Source organism: Odocoileus virginianus, chromosome 5, assembly GCF_023699985.2.
Source record: "Odocoileus virginianus isolate 20LAN1187 ecotype Illinois chromosome 5, Ovbor_1.2, whole genome shotgun sequence".
NCBI lineage: Eukaryota > Metazoa > Chordata > Mammalia > Artiodactyla > Cervidae > Odocoileus > Odocoileus virginianus.
In genome coordinates, this window is record NC_069678.1 from 84,216,817 (window position 1) to 84,239,766 (window position 22,950).

A 22,950-nucleotide genomic window follows, 5' to 3' on the forward strand; every position below is an offset into this window, starting at 1 on the left:
TGGCTGGAAATGAGAAAATGGGTAAGCAGGTGGTGGGGAGGGTTGTAGGCATAGATGAGAGTGGGAGTGGATTACTTCTGTAAAGTAAAGATAGGGGGTGGAATGAAATCATGTGACAACTAAAAATTTTGTTTGGTAGGAGAAGGTACTTAGTAAGTGAATTAAAACTCTTCCTCTGCCCTTTAAATATTTAGGGTAAGCAAGTTAAATATTGTTTTCTATAGATGATATTTGATCCTTGTTGAATTTGAGCATGTTAGAATTATTTTTAAAAATTATGTTCACTGTATTTTTATGATTAAAAGTAATCATAAATCAATTATTGTAGAAAATTTGGAAAAACAGAGATAGTCATTGTTGATAATGTCTTATCATGTAATTTTATTACAGTAGATACTGTGTGTTAAAAAAAAGGTGCCCCAAATTTTCTCTTAAAGAATGGTTGGAAAAGATTTTGTATTATGATAGCTAAATTGACTCAATTTTAGTCAGATTGCGCTTAACTAACATTTTGTTCTTTACTTGATAGTGTAGGTAAATTGCATTTTCACAAAAGTTACTATAATATCATATACTATTACAATATAACGAGATTGTTTTCTTTTTATCAGGATTCTGTCAGGAGGCAGAAACCGAACCAGTTATAGAAACAGAGACTTTAGTAGAGTCATTGAGTAGATTTGAAGTTGTTAACTAGATAACAGAATGGATAAAAATAAAACTACTTAAATTGTCATGGAGGTAGAAACTTCCAGAAACAGCTATGAGCCCTAAGGGCTTGGGCACCAAAGGGGAAACCTAGAGACTCAAAGGAAGGGTCCTGTGGAAACAATTCAGATCTCCAAGGCCAAGGTACTACATGCTAGTGCTTGTGTTAAGTTCAGAATAGAAATCCCATAGGTTGAAACCCAGAAATCTGGGGAAAGGGTGCAGGCTGGTGCTGGGGTCTTTGAGTAGGGTATGATTAAATTAGTTTCATAAGTGTTAGAAAAACTGCAGACTTTATTACTGCTGTGGGGAAGACTTTCTGTTGTAGGGGTGAAGAAACCTTTGCTGGGATAGTGTTCCTGTGAAGCCCAAAGAAGAGATGGGAAAGCACAAGTATCTCTATTTCTTCTCCAGGCTTGCAGTCCATCTTTAGTGTTCCCTCTTGGCAGACCCTTATAGGAAATCAGCTGGCAAAGCAGAAATGTGGTTTGCAGGCAGAGTCCCACTTCCAGCATCATTAAGGCAGATGGGGAAGAAGCAATGTGAGTTTGAAACTGAGGGGCAATAACTTAATAACTTGTTTCAGCAAACTATTAAGAAATACAATGTTAAAAAATGTTCTCTCAGCTCTGTTCTGCAGCCAGTGTTTATATGATTTTAGTAAGGTATTTATTTCCATGTTACTAAAAAAGTGCTAATTTTATAAATCATGTGATATATGTGAGTCACAGGTATTCCTTGCAGTCTGAATCTACTGCATTCATACCCTAAGTTTGAGTAGTAGGAGTCTGGGTAGTGAATACTGAGTCATCTACATTATTTAAGTCCTAAGTTTTGAATAGGAAGAGTGAGAGTTCAGGTAATGATGGATATAGTTTCTTTCAGACAGTAGAATCTTAAAAATTTAGCAGAATCTGTTTGCTTACTGAGTTTATATAAGAGGCTTTGAATCCTGAGGTGAATCTCCTTTTTATTTCCAGGTACAGACTCAGTAATAGCAAAAGCTTACTGAAAAAGCAAAAGTTTTCCTTGAACATTTGTTTTATGTAGACAGGTAAACACATACATGTATAGGACATACTACTTTTACATATTGTAGCATTACATTTTTTATAATTTGGTTTGATTAAAGCAAAATAAAATTTGGTATTTCTTTGAACTTGTTAAAATAGGGCCCTTTCTGCATATCTGAATTGTGTAGCATTTATGAGGATTGATTTTTTGGTTCACATGTGCATTCAGCCTAGGGCACTAGGTTATCAGTAATACTTTCAAGTATCAGTAGTTTTTGACCTTCTGCCTGAGATCTTTTCCTTTCATTATCTTTTCTATTTTTATGGTTCACACTTAAACCTTTTCCTTTTTGTTACGCTTCTCCCTTAAAGATGCCTTTTATTATTGATCCAGTCTGTTTATTTATGATGTTAGGGAATACATAGGGATTTTTAGCACCAGAAAAAGCTTGTGTGTTAGTGTTCCAAATGAATTTCCTGTCCATCCATTTTCTCATTGCCCTCCATTTGATACTGTTAACTGTGCTATTTAGAATGACCAGAGAAGGGTAGATTTATTTTAAGGCTTCTTGCTGCCTGGTTTCTAGTAGCAGACTTGGTATTGTTAAGGCAGCTCTGGTATATAGTTGTAGAATCGGGTAGGTACAGGTTCAGATCTCTGCCACATATTATTCAGAAGATCTTGGGTAAGTTACTTCACTTCCTAAGTTTTTTTGTAATAGAGTTGTTAATGTTTACCTCACTGGCCTGTTTGGATTCATGGGATACGTACATAAAGCATGTGGCATAGTTTTTCCTCTCTTGTGTTTTCCAGTAGTAGAAAGGGTGGCGCAGTGGTAAAGAATCCACCTACCAATGTAGGAGACATAGATTCGAGCCCTGGGTCAGGAGGATCCCCTAGAGAAGGAAATGGCAACCCACTCCAGTATTCTTGTCTGGAAAATTCCATGGACAGAGGAGCCTGGAAGGCTATAGTCAATGGGGTCGCAAAGAGTTGGACATGACTGAGCGACTGAGCACGCATTCAAACCCGAAGTAGTAGAAAGCAAAGGGGATCATCATTTTTAGAACAAAAGAGGACATATTTGTATCCTTTGCTCTCAGCTCAAGATCATGGGGTAAAAGAGAATTTCTTTCCTCCTTTTTTTCTATTTTCCCCTTTCCCTAAATTTTTATTTTTAAAATTTCTTAAAAATTAAAAAAAAAATTTTTTTATTGAAGGATGGTTGATTTTCAGTGTTGTTGTTTCTAGTATATAGCAGAATGATTTAGTAATGCATACATATATAGGTATATTCTTTTTCAGATATTTTTCCCACTATAGTCTATTACAAAACATATTGAATATAGTTCCCTTTGGTACGGTAGTACCTTGTTGTCTATTTTATATATAGTAGTGTGTCTCTGTTATTCTCAAGCTCCCAATTTATCCTCCCCCATACCTTTTCCCCACTGGTAACCATAAGGTTTGTTTTCTATGTCTGTGAGTTTGTTTCTCTTTTGTTAAGTAAATTTTATGTGTTTTTTTTAATTGTACATATGAATGATATATATTTGCCTTTCTGTCTGTCTTAACTCACTTAGTTTGGTCCTCTCTAGTATGATAATTTACCAGCAGTGTTCAGGTTTGCAACTGACCTCAGGCTAAGGATGTTGCTGACATTTAATATTAGATTTTTATTGTATTTATAATTAACATAGTTTCATTTTTTAAATCAGTTCCACACAGTGGCAGGAATAACTTTCATTATCATAGTCTATCATATTTGTCAAACTTCTTGTAATTGAAATCCATTAATTTGCGTGTTTAATTCTGGTATGTTCCAATTAAATGAAGAGTAGTAATGAGACACCATCTTAATTTTGACCATAACAGAAACTTTTCTAAAATCTGTTTTGAACTTTCTGGCTTATGTTCTAAAGCTTGCATCTCATGTAGTAGCCAGTAGCATCATGTGGCTGTTTAAATTAATTAAAAAATATCAGTTCCTCAGTCACACTAGCCACATTTTAAGTGCTTGATAGCCACATGACCACTGACTGTCATATTGGCTAACGCACAAACATTTCCATTGTTGTAGAAAGTTCTGTTGGATAGTGCTGGTCTAGAGTATCTTAAATGTAATTTAATCTTTGATCTAAGCTGACTTCTAGGGCTTCCTTTTCTGAACATCAGGTATTGGAGAGTACCACTGACTATTCATTGACTTAAGGATGTATAAAAATTATTATTGATTTTGATAGCTAGCTTTGTGGTATTCTTACTAATATACTAGACCAGGCATTTAAGCATTTTAAAATACATTGATTATACTTCCCCTCACAACTCTCTGAGGTTGGTGTGATTATTATTTTGATTTCACAGATGAGGAAACTGAGATAAAAAGCAACTCAAAACATACAGTGAATAAGGGACAGAGCTGGGTTTCATTCACAGGTCTTGCTCCAGGGCCAATGCTCTTAATCACTAAATTCTACCTCTTGGCTATCAGTATCATAATTTGAGGCGTTCTTTTAAATGAGGAATGCTAAAAAATATTCTGCTTAATTGAAGATACTGTTAAAGAGCAAATGTAAAGGGGAAATACCAGTGCAGGAAACAGGGAAAAATGATAGAAAAATAGTGATTTAATTTTGAAACACATTATCTAAAATTGAAAAAATCTTTCCTGAAAGGCAGCAGTTTTTTAAAAGGTGGGTGGAGAAATTTAAATTGTCCTGAATTCATATACATGGAGGGAAATAATATCAGAGGTAATAGAGACTACAAAGCATCACTGAATATACTGGCACAATAAAGGAGGAGTTAAATTTAAAATCTGTGCCTACCAACAGTGCACAGAATATAGAATAATAGCACTGAAAAATAAAAAAAATTTATGATTTGATTTAGTAAAATGTATTTTAGTCAAGTTTTGCTTAGTTACAAGTAAAGGAAGCCAGCACTGGATATATATCCAAAAAAAGTAAAGGAATTTATTTGGTGAATACTGCAGTATTTCCTGGAATCCAGAGATAGCTGGATCTCATAATACAACTTAGGTTTTTAGGAACCTAGGAAGTGTATTTTCTTCTCTCTCGCTTTTCCCTGAATGTAACTTATTTCTTCATTTTTTACAAACCAACTTTTCTTTGCTTTTCTGGCACATGGCCATCCCATACCTCACCAGTACATAGTTTGTTCATTCAGGAGACCAGCCCAAACTGTTTCAGTCCTGATTCTGAATTTCCTGAAGAAGAAAATTCAGACAAGCAGTTTGGGTCAGTACAAATCCTTTAATTTGTTGTTGTGATACTGACTTCTAGGGCCCTGGAAATGGAGCCAACACTGAGAAAGGGCTTGGTGAGCTAGGCAAAACTTGACAAAAAGTTTGTGATACAAAGCACCATGTGTTCAGTGTTGGGTGATAAGGGTTAGGATTTCAAGAGAGAATATTTTTAGGGTTTAGAGCTTTTCCTTACTGTTATGTTGGTAGTGAATGAAAAACTTGATTCCCATCTTCCTAATCTTATCAGAACAGAATATCCTTAGGATTGTGTATTTGAAATTGGACTGCTGCTTCAGTTTTGTTTGATTTTATATATATATTTGTATGTATATTTTGTGTATGTATGTATATATATACAGACACACATACATATGTATTTTTTGCTCAGGGTGCAGGATCTTAGTCCCCTGAAGGAACTGAGCCCATGCCCCCTGCAGTGGAAGCCTGGAGTCTTAACCACTGGACTGCTTGGGAAGTCCAGAGTTTGACATGTATGTTGAATACTTACTATGTGCTTATTTGTATTCAAGATTCTCATAAAAGCAACAAAAGCAGGGAAAAAAGGTTAGTCTGCCCATAGTAGTGCTTACTTGAGAACCTGAGGGATAGGTGCTATGGACAGGTCTCTGTGGAAGGTTGTGTCGCTAAATAGAGATTTAAGCAGAGGAACCCATTTCTTTGTAGTTTGTTAACATTCTTCCTTCCCACCTCCCACATAGCTTAAAGTGGGGGAGAGCTTAAAGTGATTAGCTGTGTAAAAAAGCACAATCCATGCTGGTTATGGAAAGATGAGACTATTTGAGTAAATGGAGACTGAGATAAACATAGTGCTTCTTAATATATTATAGGTAGGTCTGTAGAAAATTGAAAACAACAAGAAGAAAAAAAAAAACCCAAGAAGAAAAGCCCATGTAATAAAACGAGAGGAATGCTGGTTTGGAAGCCATATAAAATGGGGATAATCATTTATATTTCCTTGCAACACAAATTAGTTATGTTTTTGATACCAAGAAGAAACCTAAAGGATATAAATTCATGAAGGAAGATTATTACTGCCTTTCGGATTTATTTTAGACATTTTACTGGGTATGGAGTAGTATACTCATGATCTTCCTGATGACTGCTGATGTTGAACGTCTTTTAGTGTACTTAATGACTACTTGTATGCCTTTGTTCCAGTCTTTTGCACATTTTAAAACTGTATAGTTTGTCTTTAAATTGCATTGTAAGAATTCCTTAGATATTATGGATGTAAATTATTTTGTTAAAAAGTAAAATTTTGATAGCATCTAGTTTACCAATTTTTTCTTTCATAGTGTTTTGTTTTTATGTCTTAGCTGAGAAATCCTTCTTGTTGTTCAGTCGCTCAGTTGTGTCTGACTCTTTGTGACCCCATGGACTGCAGCATGCCAGGCTTCCCTGTCCTTCACCATGTCCCGGAGCTTGCTCAAACTCATGTCTTGAGTTGGTGATGCCATCCAGCCATCTTGTCTTCTGTTGTACCCTTCTCCTGCCTTCAGTCTTTCCCAGCCTCAGGGTCTTTTCTGATGTGTCAGCTCTTTGCATCAGATGGCTAAAGTATTGGAGCTTCAGTTTCAGCATCAGTCCTTCCAGTAAATATTCAGGGTTGATTTCCTTTAGGATTGACTGGTTTGATCTTCTTGCTGTCCAAGGATAAATCCTTAGCCACTCCAAATTGCAAATTTTTTTTTTGCTTTATTGAGATTCGATTGACATGGTACAGTTTGATCTTTGACATATATACATACCCATAAAATCATTACCACAACATGTCTGTCATTTTTCAAAAGTTACCTGGTGTCCCTGTGATTCTTCCCTCTTATCCCTCTCTCTCTACAAGATAGCAGTTGATCTGCTTTTATTTGTTTGTATTTTCTAGAATTTTATAGAAATGGAATCATATGGTATGTATTCTTTTTTGGTGTGGCATCTTTTATTCAGCACAGTTATTTTAAGATTCGTGTATGTCTCTGCAAGTATCAATAGTTTATTCTGTTCCATTGGATTTATATATAGCAATTTGCATATTCATTTACCTGATGATGGATTTTTAGATTGTTTCCAGCTTTAACTGTTACAAATAAAAATGCTGTGAACATTTGTATATATGTCTTTGTGTGGACATATGATTTATTTTGGATAAGTACCTTGGAGTGAAATGACTCTTAGCACTTGATGGGTGCATGTGTAACTTTAGCAACTGTCAAAACTTTTAGAAATGGTACTATTTTATATTCCCACCAGCAATGTATGAGAATTCCATTTGCTTCATGCCCTTGTTAGTACTTTGTGTGGCCAGTCTTTTGATTTTAGCCATTCTGGCAGGTATGCAGTGATACCTCAGTGTAGTTTAATTTGCAGTTCCTTAATAACCAGTGACGTTGAGTATCTTTTCATGTGCCATAACATACTTACCTTCTTAGTTGAAGTATCTGTTCAAATCTTTTGCCCATTTTTAAAAATTGAATTTTCTTTATCAATGAGTTTTGAGAGTTCTTTATATATCCTGGATACAAGTTCTTCTTAAGATATATGCTTTGCAAATGTTTTCTTCCAGTCTGTGGCTTGTCTGTTTGTTCTAACAGTGTGTTTGGAAGAATATAAGTTTTTGATTTGATAAAGTTTAATTTGTCAGTTGTTCTATGAATTGTGATTTTTCATGTCATATCTAAAAAGCGTTTGCCTAACCAAATGTTATAAAGATTTTCTCTTATGATTTCTTCTGTAAGTTTTATAGTTCTAGTTTCTACATTTAGTTCTGGGATTCATTTATCAAGTTTTTGTGTATGATGTGAGGTAAGGGGTCATTGTTAACTTTTCTTCCCATACAGGTAGCCAGGCAGTTGTTTCAGCACCAATTTTTGGAAGTCTTTCCTTTCCCTGCCAACTTGTCTTGGCACATTTATCGAAAATCACTTGGCTGTATATGTTGGGTCTGTTTTTGGATTCTGTTCTGTTGATTTATGTATCTATTCTTTCACCAAAACCACTTGTCTTGATTACTGTGGTTTTGCAGTAAGTCTTGAAATCTGAGTCTTAAGTACTTCGTGCTTTACAAGTTGAGGAAAGAGGTCGATAATCCTGTATTTGCTTAGTGATGGGTTAAACATTGAGATAAAGACAGATGCTCATATATATGAATTACCAATTAAATTTTTAGAAGATGGTGAAGAACTATGGCTTCCTTGAGCACATGGGAGGAAATAGTTCCGCTGAGGAAAGATGGTGGCCGTTATGGAAGAAGTTTCTTGTAAGGAGAAGATAAAATCTGTGTTAAAGACAGCAAAGGTAGTCTTTAAAGTGAGGATGGCAAGAAACAAGAAGTAGAAACAAAGAATATAAGGTCCTTATGAGCCAGTAGTGAAATAAGCAAGATAATTCTCCCCTGGAGTCTAAGCTGCAGCAATTTGAACAGATTATTAGTAAATGTTTCACCCTACATTGGGTGGGGTTTCTATGAAAATTAATCCTCTTCAGACCTCTTCATACCACAGAATGATAATCAGTATTAATGTATTATATTAATTGATAATGATTGACGTGCTCTTAGAAAAGAAGGTCTTATTTATATGTTAGCTAATAGGTAGCATCTTAAACTTTTTGGTGTCAAAAATTATTTAGTGTTCAAAGAGCATGCATTTGTGACTTTTATCTATCAAAATTGATTGTATTGAAAAGTTAAAACTAAAACAAAATTAAAATATTTATTAATTGACATAGATATATAGTAAACTAATTATATGTTAACATAAAAAACATTATATGAAAAATCATTGTATTTTCCAAAACAAAAATTTAGAAGATTAGTGTTGCTTTACATTTTTGCAAATTTTAAAAATGTCTGGCTTCATAGAGATAGCTGGATTATATTCTGTGCCTCTTCATTCAGTGTCTTTTGATAGCACCCATCACATAGCATCTGAACAGCTCCACTTTACACTTCTGAGAGGATGACAATGAAAAAGACAAACAATATCTTACTCTGAAAACTGTTTTGATCCTTTAGATCCCCTGAAAGGATTTGGACTACACTTGAGGACCACTGAGCCATAAACATCATATGTAGCAGCTTAAGCTGTTTCTTTAGCATTTTGTGTGTATCACACTTAACACTTAAAAATTAAATGGGCTCACCTTCCATGATTTTAACCTTCTGCTAACATGGATGCCACATTATTGGTATAATGTCATGGAGGCAGTGTGTATGGAGAGATCCAGTAAATGTTGTATATGGTGAGTTGAAGCAGTATGGTTACAGAGAGGTCAGGATAAATACTTAAATGAGTAAATACATGTTATTCAGAGGATGTTTTGGAGAAGGCAGTGGCACCCCACTCCAGTACTCTCGCCTGGAAAATCCCATGGATGGAGGATCCTGGTAGGCTGCAGTCCATGGGGTCACGAAGAGTCCGACACGACTGAGCAACTTCACTTTCACTTTTCACTTTCATGCATTGGAGAAGGCAACCCACTCCAGTGTTCTTGCCTGGAGAATGCCAGGGACGGCGGAGCCTGGTGGGCTGCCGTCTGTGGGGTCGCACAGAGTCAGACGCGACTGAAGTGACTTAGCGGCAGCAGCAGAGGACGTTTATTATTGCATGAAAGTGAAAGTCACTCAATTGTGTCCCAACTCTTTGTGACCCCATGGAATTCTTCAGGCCAAAATACTGAAGTGGGTAGACTTCCCCTTCTCCAGGAGATCTTCCCAACCCAGAGATCAAACCCACGTCTCCCGCATTGCAGGCAGATTCTTTACCAGCTGAGCCACAGGGGAAGCCTGAGAATACTGGAATGCGTAGCCTATCCCTTCTCTATCGGATCTTCCTGACCCAGGAATCGAACCTGGGTCTCCTGCATTGCAGGTGGGTTCTTTACCAACTGAGCTATGAGTGAAGACCTTATTATTGCATATACACATATTTTAAAAAAACTGAGTATAAGAACTATTGTGATAGCAGATTCTGTTTTGGTTTTTAAGTAACATGTAAAGATGCCTTTGGGTATTCTTATATCAAAGAGATTCTTGTTCATTAGCTTTCCAGCTACTCAAGACACATAGAAATTCTAATATGTAGAGTGACATATAAATCCAAAATACAGTACTCACATGATGACAGAATGTAGTTCAGTGGTTAATGTCCAGAAATATTTGTTTTTTTCCTCCTTAAATTGTAGAGTAAAATATTTTTAAGGTGAAAATTACATATATAGCCTAAAGGTATCTTTTGACAGTATGATTCCTAAGCTTTAGCTCAAATGGACTTCTAACTTTGAGTATGGCTTGTATGAATTTATGAATCTCAGATTATATATTTGAGTAATAGAGTAATTTGGAGAGAATCTAGAGAAGAGCAGTAACTATATTATGGTTCTTAATTCAGATCCTATTGGAGTTCTGGACATTAAACTTTGAGAAGGAACCCAAATGGTGTTAATACTTAAATAATATGAAGCATCATTGTGATGATGACTGGTTAAAGTCATCATCACAATTCTGACCAGTTCTCATATTCCAAGATAGACTTTAAAGAAATTTTCTTCTGTAGCGAGGGAGATATAGATTAGCCTGTTAAAATATTATTTCAAACACAGTGAATTACTACATACTTTTTGTGAACTTTTCTTCCCTTGGAGATAAAGAATATTGTTGGTCTCCAAAACAGGTCTCCAAACCAGGGCTTTTAAAAATGATGTAATGAGGTTCTTTTTCATCTCTGATTTTATGATAGGTATGTCTGAAACCACAGTTGTGCTTGCAAATGGCAGTTGCCTCACTAAATCCCTCAAGTTTTTGCATAAGCTTTGTTGTGAATATTCTTGGAATTATAGGGGTGAGACAAAAGTTGTGAAGGTCAAGAGTTTCAACTTGTGAACTTGTTATATTTGTGTATTGGATTTCTTATCCTAAATTATGATTCTTCCACCTGTATTCTCACTTCAAACTAGTGAGGATTTTTGTAGCTTGTCTTTTAAAAAGATCATTATTCATTGGAAGTTTAAAGGCTCAGTCATTCATGCTTTAGTGGTGATTAGTTTGATGCTGTCCACTTTCCTTCTAAATAGAGCAGAGATCAACTGCTTTGAAAAGGTGAGAGTGTTTACTGGAAGAGAAGAGCAAGTTATTAATTTTGGAGCTTATAATACCAACTTCAGGGATGAATTTTGGAGGTTTATGTCAGTGTGAGATGGGAGAGCCAAGATAAAGATGTTACTTAAAAGTATGCCTGATATAAACCATGTACATTGAATTTTATCAGGAACAAACCAGGAAAACGGAAAATTTTATTTCTTTTTTTCCCTTGTTATACTTCTTTCTCTCTGCTGCAAAATATCCAGATGAGGCTTTTATACTTTTAGAACATTGGATTTTTAGAACTCCTTTATAGAATAAATAAGAATTTGTGGGCTGTTTCAGGAATCCTCATCATAGAATCTTATTTCTGTGGGAAAAGCATATTTTCAATTTTCATATGCAGTCTGCAAACAAAATTTAAAAACACAACCCTTTCTGGGTCATTTCTTTGGAGTAAATAATTGAATGAGGGGCTCATTTCCATTGAGGTTGATAAATGATTATTGTGTGATTTAGGGCATGTCAGTTTAAAACCACTGAGTAAGAGTGACAGTCACTTAAAATTTAGAAAATTCTGAAGAGTAGGAATTTGATGATAATCGGTAATATTTATTGAATGCTTATTTACAAAACTCTCCTTCAGTCAGTCAGTTCAGTTGCTCAGTCGTGTCCGAGTCTTTGCGACCCCATGGACTGCAGCACTCCAGGCCTCCCTGTCCATCACCAGCTCCCAGAGTTTACCCAAACTCATGTCCATTGAGTCAGTGATGCCATCCAACCCTCTCATCCTCTTTCGCCCCCTTCTCTTCCTGCCCTCAATCTTTCCTAGCATCAGGGTCTTTTCAAATGAGTCAGCTCTTTGCATCAGGTCTTCTTAGTGGTTTGTATATGTATCTCATTTAATACTCACAACAGTTCTTTGGGGTGGGTACTGTTTTTATCTTCACCTTACAAAGGAGGAAACTGAGGCATAGGCTAATTTACTTGTTTAAGGTCATATAACTTAAAGTGAAAGAACTTGGATTTTAGTACAGGCAGTTTGCTCCAGAGCCTGTGTTCTTTTTAAAAAAAATTAATTTATTTTTAATTGAAGGATAATTGCTTTACAATATTGTGTTGGTTATTGCCATACATCAACATGAATCAGCCATAGGTATAGTATGTTCCCTCCCTCTTGCAACTCCCTCCCACCCTCTACCTCACCCCACCCCTCTAGGTTGTCACAGAGCCTGGGTTTGAGTTTGAGTTCTTTCAGTCATAAAACAGAGCCTGTGTTCTTAATCACCATATCTTTTCTAAAGTAGGATGTTGGCTATGTTATTTTGCTGAAATTGAACTAAGAAACTTTGGCTTTGCTGGTATGTGATAACTAATTTTCAAAAATAACAGCAGCTACTTTTGCTTGGAATAACTTAAATTGCTTCAGTTATACATGAAAAAAAATTTTTTTTTAATGTCACATGCTTCCAAAATGTAAGGTCAATCTGTAGGTAGATTATTTTTTTACTTTTTAGGTTTCTGCCGCAATATGCCTTGGGTACCCAAATATTTACATGTACTCTTCTTCCTATAAATAGAACTCCCTTCCCTCTTTCCCAAGAGAAACAACCTAGAATTTTTTACAGTTATTATATCCAGCTGAAATTCTAAGTTCTCTGGGTGCTTTCACTTTGATTAGATCCCAGAGTGGCTTCTTAGTTTATGGTAGAGGAGAAGGAATAGAATAAAAGCAGTAAAAGCTGTTAGTTAGAAAATAGGATAATGAGAAGCACAAAATAGTCACTAGGCCACATTGGTTATGAAATCCTCCTGGGCAGCAGTGGTAGAGCCTTGCTCCCTGACGGTATAGCAAGTTCCTTGATCCTGCTCTTTGGGCTCTGCATTCTTCCCTGTGCCTTCTGAAGGGGCTCACCTTGTGTAGTGTCCCCTGTGGCCACATCTGAGGGGGGTGTGGGCGAAGATGTCCTTTCTGGGAAATGCACAACTTTATAGCTCACTTCTTACTGATTAGCTTGGGTGTTATTTTGGATACCTAAGAGACTTTTGCAGTCTGGGCACCCCCTTGCCCCCGTACAGTTATTTTAAAAAGCTTAATTTTCTAGATTTTTTGCTACTTTGAGCTAAAGGACATGCCTAGGCAGAATTTTTTTAATGTGAAGACTCTGCCTTCTGTGCTCCGAACTTACCCCAGGGACTTCTAACCTGGTGCCATGGAATCCCTTCAAAGTCTGGTGAAACCTGTGGACCCTTCTCAGAATAAGGTCTCAAAATTCATAAAATAAGATACTTAGGATTATAAAAGAAACCAATTAATTATATTAGCAAAATATTAAGTTTATAACACTAATATGTGTATCTTTGAATTAACACATTAAATAAAAAATCTAATGGCAAATCTTAATACATGGTCATAAATTTGAAGTAATGAATTTAAAAAGTTGAGATTCTGGAACATTTATCACATTATATGAATGTATTAGTGATTTTTGTTGATGGCAGAGTCATGGATACTGTTAATGCTACTGTGATTTGTTGTCTACTTCTCAGTTAAAGAAATTGCTTAGTTTCAGTTACAAGTTAGTGGAAATAAAGACTATATTTTCCCCCATCCAAGTTCTTTTCACCTCTTTTAGATCCTGAGGGAATTGATGGCTCTGGTGAGGCCATTGAAGTAATAGTCTTGGGTAGAAAGTCCGCACCCTCCCAGCATTGCTTTTGTGTGGCAGGACAACACTCTTCTCTATTGCTAAGGCTGCAGTGCTCCAGCTGTCACTCAGGTACTTCAGTTTGCTCTTGCAGAAGCAGTTTGTGGTTTTTTTTTTTTTCCCCCAACCCTGTAGGGCTTCAAATTATAGGATTTTTAGCTTGAACTGCAGGCCATAGGCAGGGAGTATACCTCCCTTAGCAAATCTGTGTTTTCTCCATCTCTGCTTGCAACTCTTAATTGAAGTTAATTTCTCTTTTAAGACTTTGTTTTAATTAACTAGAAGGAGGCAACACATGCCAGTATTCTCAATTTTTCCTATAGTAGTTCTCTACTTGCTGTATAGCCTCAGTTGGCATATGATCTGTTTTCCAGTTACAGTGGGTGACAATTTGATCAAATCCTTTGTCACTGTTCAGTAAGTGTTACCAATTTTCCATCCTGCAGTATTAAGAGTTCTTAATGTTTACCACATCAACTCCTTTAAGAGAGTGTCTTATTTTAGGTCGTGTTACTTGTATCACCTCACTTCCATGTCCCACATTCCATGTTTGTTAGTAGTTGCATTCACCTGCTGGTAGAGTTCTTTTTATAGTAGTTAAACACGTAAAACTTCCCTGGTAACTCAGCGGTAAAGAATCCGCCTGCAGTACAGGAGATATGGGTTCGATTCCTCACTTGGCATTAAAGGAAATGGCAATGCACTCCAGTATTCTTGCCTGGAAAATACTATGCACAGAGAAGCCTGGCCGACTACAGTCCATGGGGTCACAAGAGTTGGACATGACTTAGCGACTGAACAACAGCAGACACATAAAAAGTCTGGAAGGTAGCAGTTCAGGACTAGGATGGCAGCTTCACAGTTGGTTCACCAAAAAATCAGGGACCCAGATCCCTTCTTTCTGCTCCATGTCTTCAGCATATGACTTCCATTTCCACAGATCACCTTATGGCCACAGATGACTGTTGGCACTCTAGCAGTTGTATCCACCTTCAGGATAGGGCAAAAGGTGTTAATAGTATCCAGAATAAAATTTGGGTTGTAGTCTTAAGGAAGAAGGCCACAGCAGGTATTAGGTGGCAGTTAGTGGTCTCTGCCATCGACCTTGCTTCTGATTGCCTTGAGTGCTGAGATGCAGTAACAGGAATTATGTTTTAAAATGTTTAAATATATACATGTATTTTGACCCCCTGAGATGCATGTGATCAGAATTACTGCTGTGGTAATTACAAGGATTTCTTTTAAGTTCCCAGTTGCTCAGTTTTTCACGTGATACCAAGTCTTAAGATAAAATGCCAAGTGCTAGGAATGGAGGGGGAAGATTCAGACATGTCTAGGTCACAACATCATAACCCTCATTATTCTTATTTTCCTTGATGTCTTCCTCTTAGGTCCATTTAGGAAAGCCAACAATATCTCTACCCATTTCCCATTTTTTCAGTCCTATTGAAGTCTTGAACTTTTTCTTTGTAAGCTTTGGTTACTCCTCAGGTATTAGGGAAATTACAGAGGGAAGCCAAGCAACATGCTGAAGTAGCTAAAATGCGAATTTGTGATGGAATCAGTGGCAGTATTTCATTAAGTGAGGTCAGAACCCCCTTCCTCCTCCTGTGTCATGAGTTAGGGTGGAGTTGTTATATCTTGATACTCTTTACCTTTTCATTGTATGCAGAGAAAATTCCTCATGCAATTCCTTTTAAGCAATAGATACCATTATATATTTAAGAACTTCAGACATAATTTCTTCATGCCTTGCTTTATCCTACACGTAACATTATCTTCTTATCTCTGCTTCCATCTCCCCGTTTTACACTACTCTTCTAGTAGAGCTTTCTGTTTCTGTGTAGTGCTACTTGTCAGTCTGTGCTGAGTCATACTTTTTTTCCAGCTCGTAAAGGACTTCAATCTTGTGGTTATCCTTCCTCATACTGTTGAGTCCTCTTTTCTTTTACCTCTTGCTTTAGCTTGTAAACATGTTTGATCTTGTTTGTTTGGGGAGGAGCATGCCCACACCTTCATTGGATAGTCACTGTTCTGATCATTTAAGCACCCTTTACCTACTGTATTCCTCGGCATTACAGGAACAGAAAAGAATTAGAAAGTTCCTTCTTCTGAGGAGTTCATGGCCTCATGAGAGAGTTAAAGATAGCTTAATTCTGTGTAAGTTCTGTAATAGAAGTATTTATAATCTGTAGGGGTAACATCTAATTCAGTTTAGGAGATGGAGAATAAGAAGAGTAGATTGACAAAACTTTCTGGAGGGGGAGGTGTAGGGGAAAAGGAAGTGAGGATAGAAAGCTTGTCATGTAATTGTACATGTAAAAACAGCATGCTCGAGCCAAACTGAGGTTATAATTGCTCTAGGAATTTATCAAGAAGGATTAATAAAAGGTTAATGAAAGCTAAAGTAGTTGAAAATGAGGCATTTAGAATTAGTATAATAGGAGAAGAGGAACCATTGCAAGTTTTTGGGCACAATGACAGGAAAACGTTGCTGACTTTTCTTTTTGAGTATATGCATGGACCCTGGAGGTGCTTAGTAGGGAGGAATCAGAGCCTACGAGGCCAGCTAGGAAGCTTTGGGAATGAGGTGAGGTAATGAGGGCCTGACATTTCTTAACCAGATTTCCATAACCAGATTCCTCAGAGCCTCTCATGCTGTTTTTAAATCTGTCACCATCTGTTCTCTTATACAAGTGGACTTCTGTCATCACCATTCCATTGAGAGGTTTCTTTCTAAAGTTACTTGATGATCTGGCCAAATCTAATGGTCATTTTTTTGTCTTCTTGGTGGAGAACCACTGCAGCAACCAGCCTAAGCAGCAACAATGGAGACACTTTTTATCTCCCCAACAAGAATATGTAAAATTGAACAAACAGCAAAGAAAACAGAAACCCAGTTTTTCAGATTTTAAATTTAAGAGAGATTTTTATAGTCTGCTTCAAATTACAGTAGAACTAGTAAACATAAGCACAACAATGGAATACTTTTTACTCATGATGTTTTTGACTAGGCACAAATTCTTCCCAGCTTATTTAGATCTTAACCTACTTCAAGTCTTAGCTAAAGTTCTTCCTTCTATGTTTCTTAAGGCTGTAGCCCATGTTGTCGTCTTCTTTTTTCTGAACCATTACAGAACCCATAGCTCTTTTTCAACTCTTTTTTTGTATTTGACTTTCCTAATTGGAGTATAGGTTCCTAGAGGATAGAAATTTTATCTTAATTGCTGTGTGTATAAAATTTTACTCTAGAATAATCTTGTACACTTGTGTAATTATAAATTCTTGTTAAATGTTATAACAATATTAAGTACTTAGTGTATGTTCATGTTTTATTACTGAGATTCTCATAAAGTCTCAGTGGCACTGGTGGACGGAAACAGAAGTTAGAGATGGTTTTCAATAGGGAGCATCTGCAATATCAGTTATATTCCAGTTTGCAATGTACTTTTACATTGTGAAAATGTGACTAGCTGCATGGGAAATTTGAACAAAATAAAGCTATTTGGTAGAGACTTAATTGAGGCCAATATGATGACAGCCTGGTATAATAACAGCCAATGCTTGTAGAATAAAATGTGAATAATAATAGCAACTATCAATACTGTTATCACCACCACTAAGAGCTAACATTTATTGCCTGTTTATTGTTTGCCAGTCACTGTACTTTATATCAGCAAGAGGTAGATACTATTATTCTAATATTACGAATAAGTATGGTAGGAAAACTGCTAGATTGGGCATCAGGAGCTCTGAGCTCTGATTTTAGTTCTACTGTTAACTATTTGTATGAATTAGTTTTTCATCTTTAGATTGAAGCGACTGTTCTCTGACCTTTGGGTACTTTGCCTACTCTTTGACATTCTGTGATCTCTAAATTATCTTGGCTCCTTATTCCACAAGTTTCTATAACTTCTTTCATTCTGGAAACAGGCATTTCTGGCTGAGATTGTAGAACAGGAGGGTAAGGTTTTTTTTAGATCTCTGAAGGTGCTGTGTAGAGGAATTTAAAGTTCAGGTTTCAGAGGAATGCATATTGTAGAGACAGGAAGGGAAAATAAAAAATGTAAAACTGTTGATCAGAATATAAGAAAAAGAATATCTGATAATGCAGATAGAATCCTCATGGCTGTCTCTTGATTTTACTGCTATTGCTTAATCTTGTTTACTTTATGGTTCATTAGTACCCTTCCTAGATACTCTTAGAGCAATATTATTAAGTAACACTTGTTGAGTGTTTCTTCCTAGTGTAAGTTACCCATTTAATTTTTAATTCTCAAAGTAGTATTTTAACCATAGGTACTATTATTGTTTCATTTCACAGATGAAATGGGGTTTAGAGATACTAACATTTTCATAGTCTTACAGATAGTAACTGGAGATTATGTACTTGAATTCTCATCTGCTTGACTCTAGAATCTGTGTTCTTTATCAGTTCTGCATTGCCTTCCAGAAGTTCAGATCCTAGGCACAAAGTGTAGGTTGTTTTTTGCCTGTGGCCATTTGGAATGAAGGGTATATGTGGGATTTTCTTTGCCACAGTTTTTTTCTTTTTACTGAGATATTTTAAGTTTCCTATTTTGTTTTTTTTTTTTTCCTTTATTTTCATATCAGTTAGAAGTCTTTCATGCCTCTCTGCTTTGTTGCCAGGCTCACTTTTCCTGCTTTTTTGATCCCAGGATAGGAAAGTTTGTACCCTTTGTTGAAAGTTAGCTATGCTAGTGTGAAGTGTCAAGCTTTGTTTCTATATTTTATCTTCCATTCTTAGAGCAGCTTCCTTCTCTCTCTAGAATATGTGTTAACCTGGCAGGTGTTGTTTTTTTCTTTTTTCCTTCTTTGAATGGTAATGGTTTGAAATTTTTCAGCCTTGGAGAGAAATAGATTACAGAATCCAGATTACTGGATGTTTTTGTAAGCCTGTCCTTGAGTTTTTAATGCTTCTTTTCCTGCTTTTCATTTATGTGACTTTATCTCTTATATCCTATACTCCCAGATCTTAGTTTTTTTAAAGCTTATTCTTTGACTTTTTTTTAACCACATGGTGCTGCCCATTCTCCATTTCTGTATTCCATCGGTGTCCTTGAGTTTGCATTCCTCTTTTCGGTCAGCTCCCCCAGCTAGCTTGCCTCCTTGCTGTTCTTGTCTGCCCTGCTTTGCTCTTCCTACCTCCCACCTGCTCAGCTGTACCTCCTTTCCTCCATGTAAACTCCTGCGCCTGTTTCTCAGTTACTTCTCTGACCTCTTGCCCACACTTTACTTTTGGTATTCTTTTATATGATTTCCCTAAAATTTATGTAGAAGAAATGCCAGATATGTAGTCCTAAGTTTTAAAAGGGCCTGTGGTGTTGGTGAGTAAAGAGCTGGACTGCAGACAGATTTTTTTCATACTGTGATCCTGTTTCTCTGTTCAAAGTGACAGATAGTTGTTTTAAGAAAACTGACATAAAAATCACTTTTTGTGTATGCATTTTTCTATCTCTTGGATAGTTTCAAACCAAATTTGTTGTGTTTTGGAGAGGAAGAAATTAAGAAAAAAGATTGGAAATGTTAATCCCTTAAATATTCTGTCTGGTCATTAATATGCTCAATCTTTTTCCTCCAGATTTAACTCAGGCTTTCCCTCACTTTGGAACTCCTAGATTTGTGAATATTGGATATTTTGAGAAGCAGGGGTTCTTTCCTTGATATTGACTAAGGAGTCTATTTACCTTCAGGATGACATCTGAACTGGAGAGCAGCCTAACCTCTATGGACTGGTTACCACAGCTCACCATGAGAGCAGCCATCCAAAAATCTGATGCTGCACAAAATGCACATGGAACAGGAATTTCCAAGAAGAATGCACTCCTTGACCCAAATACAACCCTGGACCAGGAAGAAGTCCAACAGCACAAAGATGGGAAACCTCCATACAGTTATGCCAGCCTCATTACATTTGCAATTAATAGCTCACCCAAAAAGAAAATGACTCTGAGTGAGATATACCAGTGGATTTGTGATAACTTCCCATATTATAGAGAGGCTGGCAGTGGTTGGAAGGTAAGGATTTTATTTTTTATTTTTATACTGTGAACAGGAACAATATTAGCTTCTACTGAAGGTAAAGCTTTGTGGAGGTTTATGTAATTAAAGATGAAATTCTGATTACTAGTCATTTTTAGGATGTAAAAGAAATGTTTTTAATTCAATGAATAACTATTTTTGGTAGAATATTAATTTGTTAGAACTTTATGATATTAGAGGACTGACATAGCATAAAGTGGGAGTAGGGATAATGTAGCATTCACTGGAAAACATTACCCACAGTTCAGGTAAGTTGAGAGTCTAAGGTTCAAAAAAACCAACATAGTATTGCAAATAGTATTGTTTTCATGACCCAAGATTTTTTAAAAACCTTTATTTTGAAAGAATTCTAGATTTACAGAAGAGTTATGTAAATAGTACAAAGTGTTCATCTATATCCTTCAACCAGTTCCTCCATCTTAACACCTTATATAACCAACCATTAACAAAACTAAGAAATCAATACTTTTGACTAAGCAGTACTGTTAGCTACTAAGTAAATTACAGACTTTATTTAGATTTCACCAGTTTTTCCAGTAATCTCTTTTTATGTTCCAGGATTCATTTCAGGATCTAGTCTAGGATCCCACATTGCATTTTGCTGTCATTTGTCATGTCTCCTTAAGCTTCTCCAATCTATAACTGTTCTTCATCTTTTCTTGCCTATAAAGATCTTGACACTTTTGAAGAGTACTTGACACTTTTGAAAAGTACTTGTCTGGTATTGTGTAGAATGTTCCTCGGTTTGGATATATCTGATATTTTCTTGATTAGATTGAGGGTAGTGCATTTTGGGGAGGGATAATACAGAAGTGATGTGTCCTTTTCTGTATATCAGTTGTATCAGGGGGAACTTGATATCAGTATATCTTATTACTAGTAATGTTGACCTTGGTTCTTTGGTTAAGATGGTGTCTGTCAGGTTTCTCCACTATAAAGTTACTATTTATGACTTTGTAAATTATGAAATGTTTTAGGGGAGATACTTTGGCATGCAAGTACCCTATTTTTTCCTTAAAACTTTATTCATTTCAGTTTTCATTGGTAGATCATTACAGCAGATTTTGTTTTCTAGCTGTGATTTTCTCTCTTCCTTTATTCCTTCCATATTAATTGGGATTCTTCTGTAAAAAAAAAAAAGCTTGTCCCTTCTTCCCCTTTTATTTATGTATTCATTCATTAAATCATTATTTGTGACAGGTGGCACTCATGGATATTTATTTTTTGCATTTTGCTATTATTTGTTCCTCAAATTGGTGCTGCTTTTGCCATTGGGAGCTCTTAACAATTTGGCTCCTGTAACTGTTGATACATGGTTCATTTCTTTTGTTTACCTCTTAACTTTGTGACTCCACGAGATGTTCCAGGCTCATCTTACACCTTTCCTGCCCCAGCTCTAGAATCAGCTGCCTTTTTAAGAAGTCCGACCTCCTCACCTAAACTTTTTCAGGAACCTTCAGATTAGTTACCTGCCTAACTTACGTTATACAACAGATAACTCTACTTTCTTTTGTATCTGCACGTGTTGCATTCGTATTCTTATGTAGGAGTTATCCACTTGTGTGCTTTGTGGAGGTGTGTATATTTGTTTATGTGCTTGTGGAAGAAGGGGTTTACAGAGCTACCATCAGCTGGTAGTTACACTTGTTTCTCTTAAGCTTTCCTGTCTTAACATCTTTGTCTTTTTTGTTTGAGTCTGTTTATAAAAGGCATTTACTAAATTACTGTGTACCAGTGATGTGCTCTGTACCGTGCCAGATAACCAAGTGCCTTATGGGAAGGGATTTTTTTTTTTTAATCTCTTCCTCTACCCCATGCCCCAGCATCGTACTTCCATTTAGTAAGCCTTAATAAATGCAGTTTGAATGAAAGCCAGCATCCTGGTCCCAGCTTTCTTTCCTAGCTTTATTTTTTGTTAGTTCCCTCTCATATACTCTTTCTTCTTCTATCTGTTCCCACCTGTTATGTCCTCGATATAGATATTTTGATTTCTTGCTTTTTTCTCTTATTTGTCCTTGGACTTTCTCTCTTCGCCCTTTTTTCTGTTAGCTTTAATCTGTTTATTCTTTAAGCTGATATGTAACCTCTTTTCTCCCTGTAGAATTCATCTTTTGTGTTTCTGTATGTTTTATTAACTCTATTACCAGGTGGCACCAGTGGCAAAGAACCCGTCTGCCAATGCAGGAGATACAAGAGACGTGGGTTCGATCCCTGGGTTGCGAAGATCGCCTGGAAGAGGAAATGGCAACCCACTCCAGTATTCTTGCTTGGAAGAGAATCAGTCCCATGGATAGAGGAGCCTTGTGGGCTGCAGTCCATGGGGTCACAAAGAATTGGACACGACTGAGAGACTTAGCACACAACACTATTATAGAACTTACAGGTTTTTGTTCAGAGATCTTATTTCATCTAAGTCCACCCGTGAGTGCCAGATTCGGTCTGTTGTATTTCTTACTGCTGGCCAGCCCACGTTATGGTCTGAAACTGATTTAGAAATACTGATATTTCACCTGAAAGAGACATGGTTTGAATGTAATGAAGGAGAAAAATGGGAATGGGTGGAGAAATGATGCTGCTTTTTAGAACTAAAAGATATGCCAGGGAGATTATCTGGTTCAGTTTGTTGTTTTAGGAAGCCCTTTAATATTTCCAGGGATTGCTGTTTCATAATTATTCTTTTAAAAAAAGTTTCTTCCATCCAGTTTTAGGAGCCTAGAACTTGTCATAATTACTTTTAAGTTTTAGTTTTGTAAACATAGAAATGTAATATTTTGAACATTTGAAATGGAGATACATGGAAAGTGATTTATCTTCTCCTTTGCCAAGGTCCTATCTCTCTTTTCTTGTTTACAAGTTCCCATTCATTGTCCTTAGACTTGTTTAACATTGCTTGTGCAATTTTCTGTTTACTATTTCGTCTTCAGGTATGGAGGAGATGGGTTAGCTAAAATTGGAAGGTCATGTAGAATTTGTGAAATTAGCCTGTATTGGATGAAAAGAGAGTGGAATAAAGATCCTAAAGCAGTTGTCATCCATCTTTCCAGAAACGTAGAGCCAGTTAAAGTTACCCAGAGGAGAAAATGTTGCTGTGCTTGCTT

At 36.4% G+C, this 22,950-nt stretch overlaps 1 protein-coding gene across 6 annotated transcripts in view; it reads left to right on the top strand.

Annotated features, from left to right (window-relative positions):
* Nucleotides 1–22,950, top strand: part of FOXJ3 (forkhead box J3) — a 140,560-nt gene that overhangs the window by 25,641 nt on the left and 91,969 nt on the right. For 5 of the 6 annotated variants that reach the window (XM_070468339.1, XM_020914811.2, XM_070468341.1 and 2 more), the window contains exon 3: nt 19,504–19,828. In XM_070468339.1, coding sequence (XP_070324440.1) covers nt 19,504–19,828 — 325 coding nt within the window. Of the gene's footprint in view, nt 1–1,150; nt 1,251–19,503; nt 19,829–22,950 lie in introns of those variants that run through there. The other variant, XM_020914810.2, reaches the window with a different exon arrangement.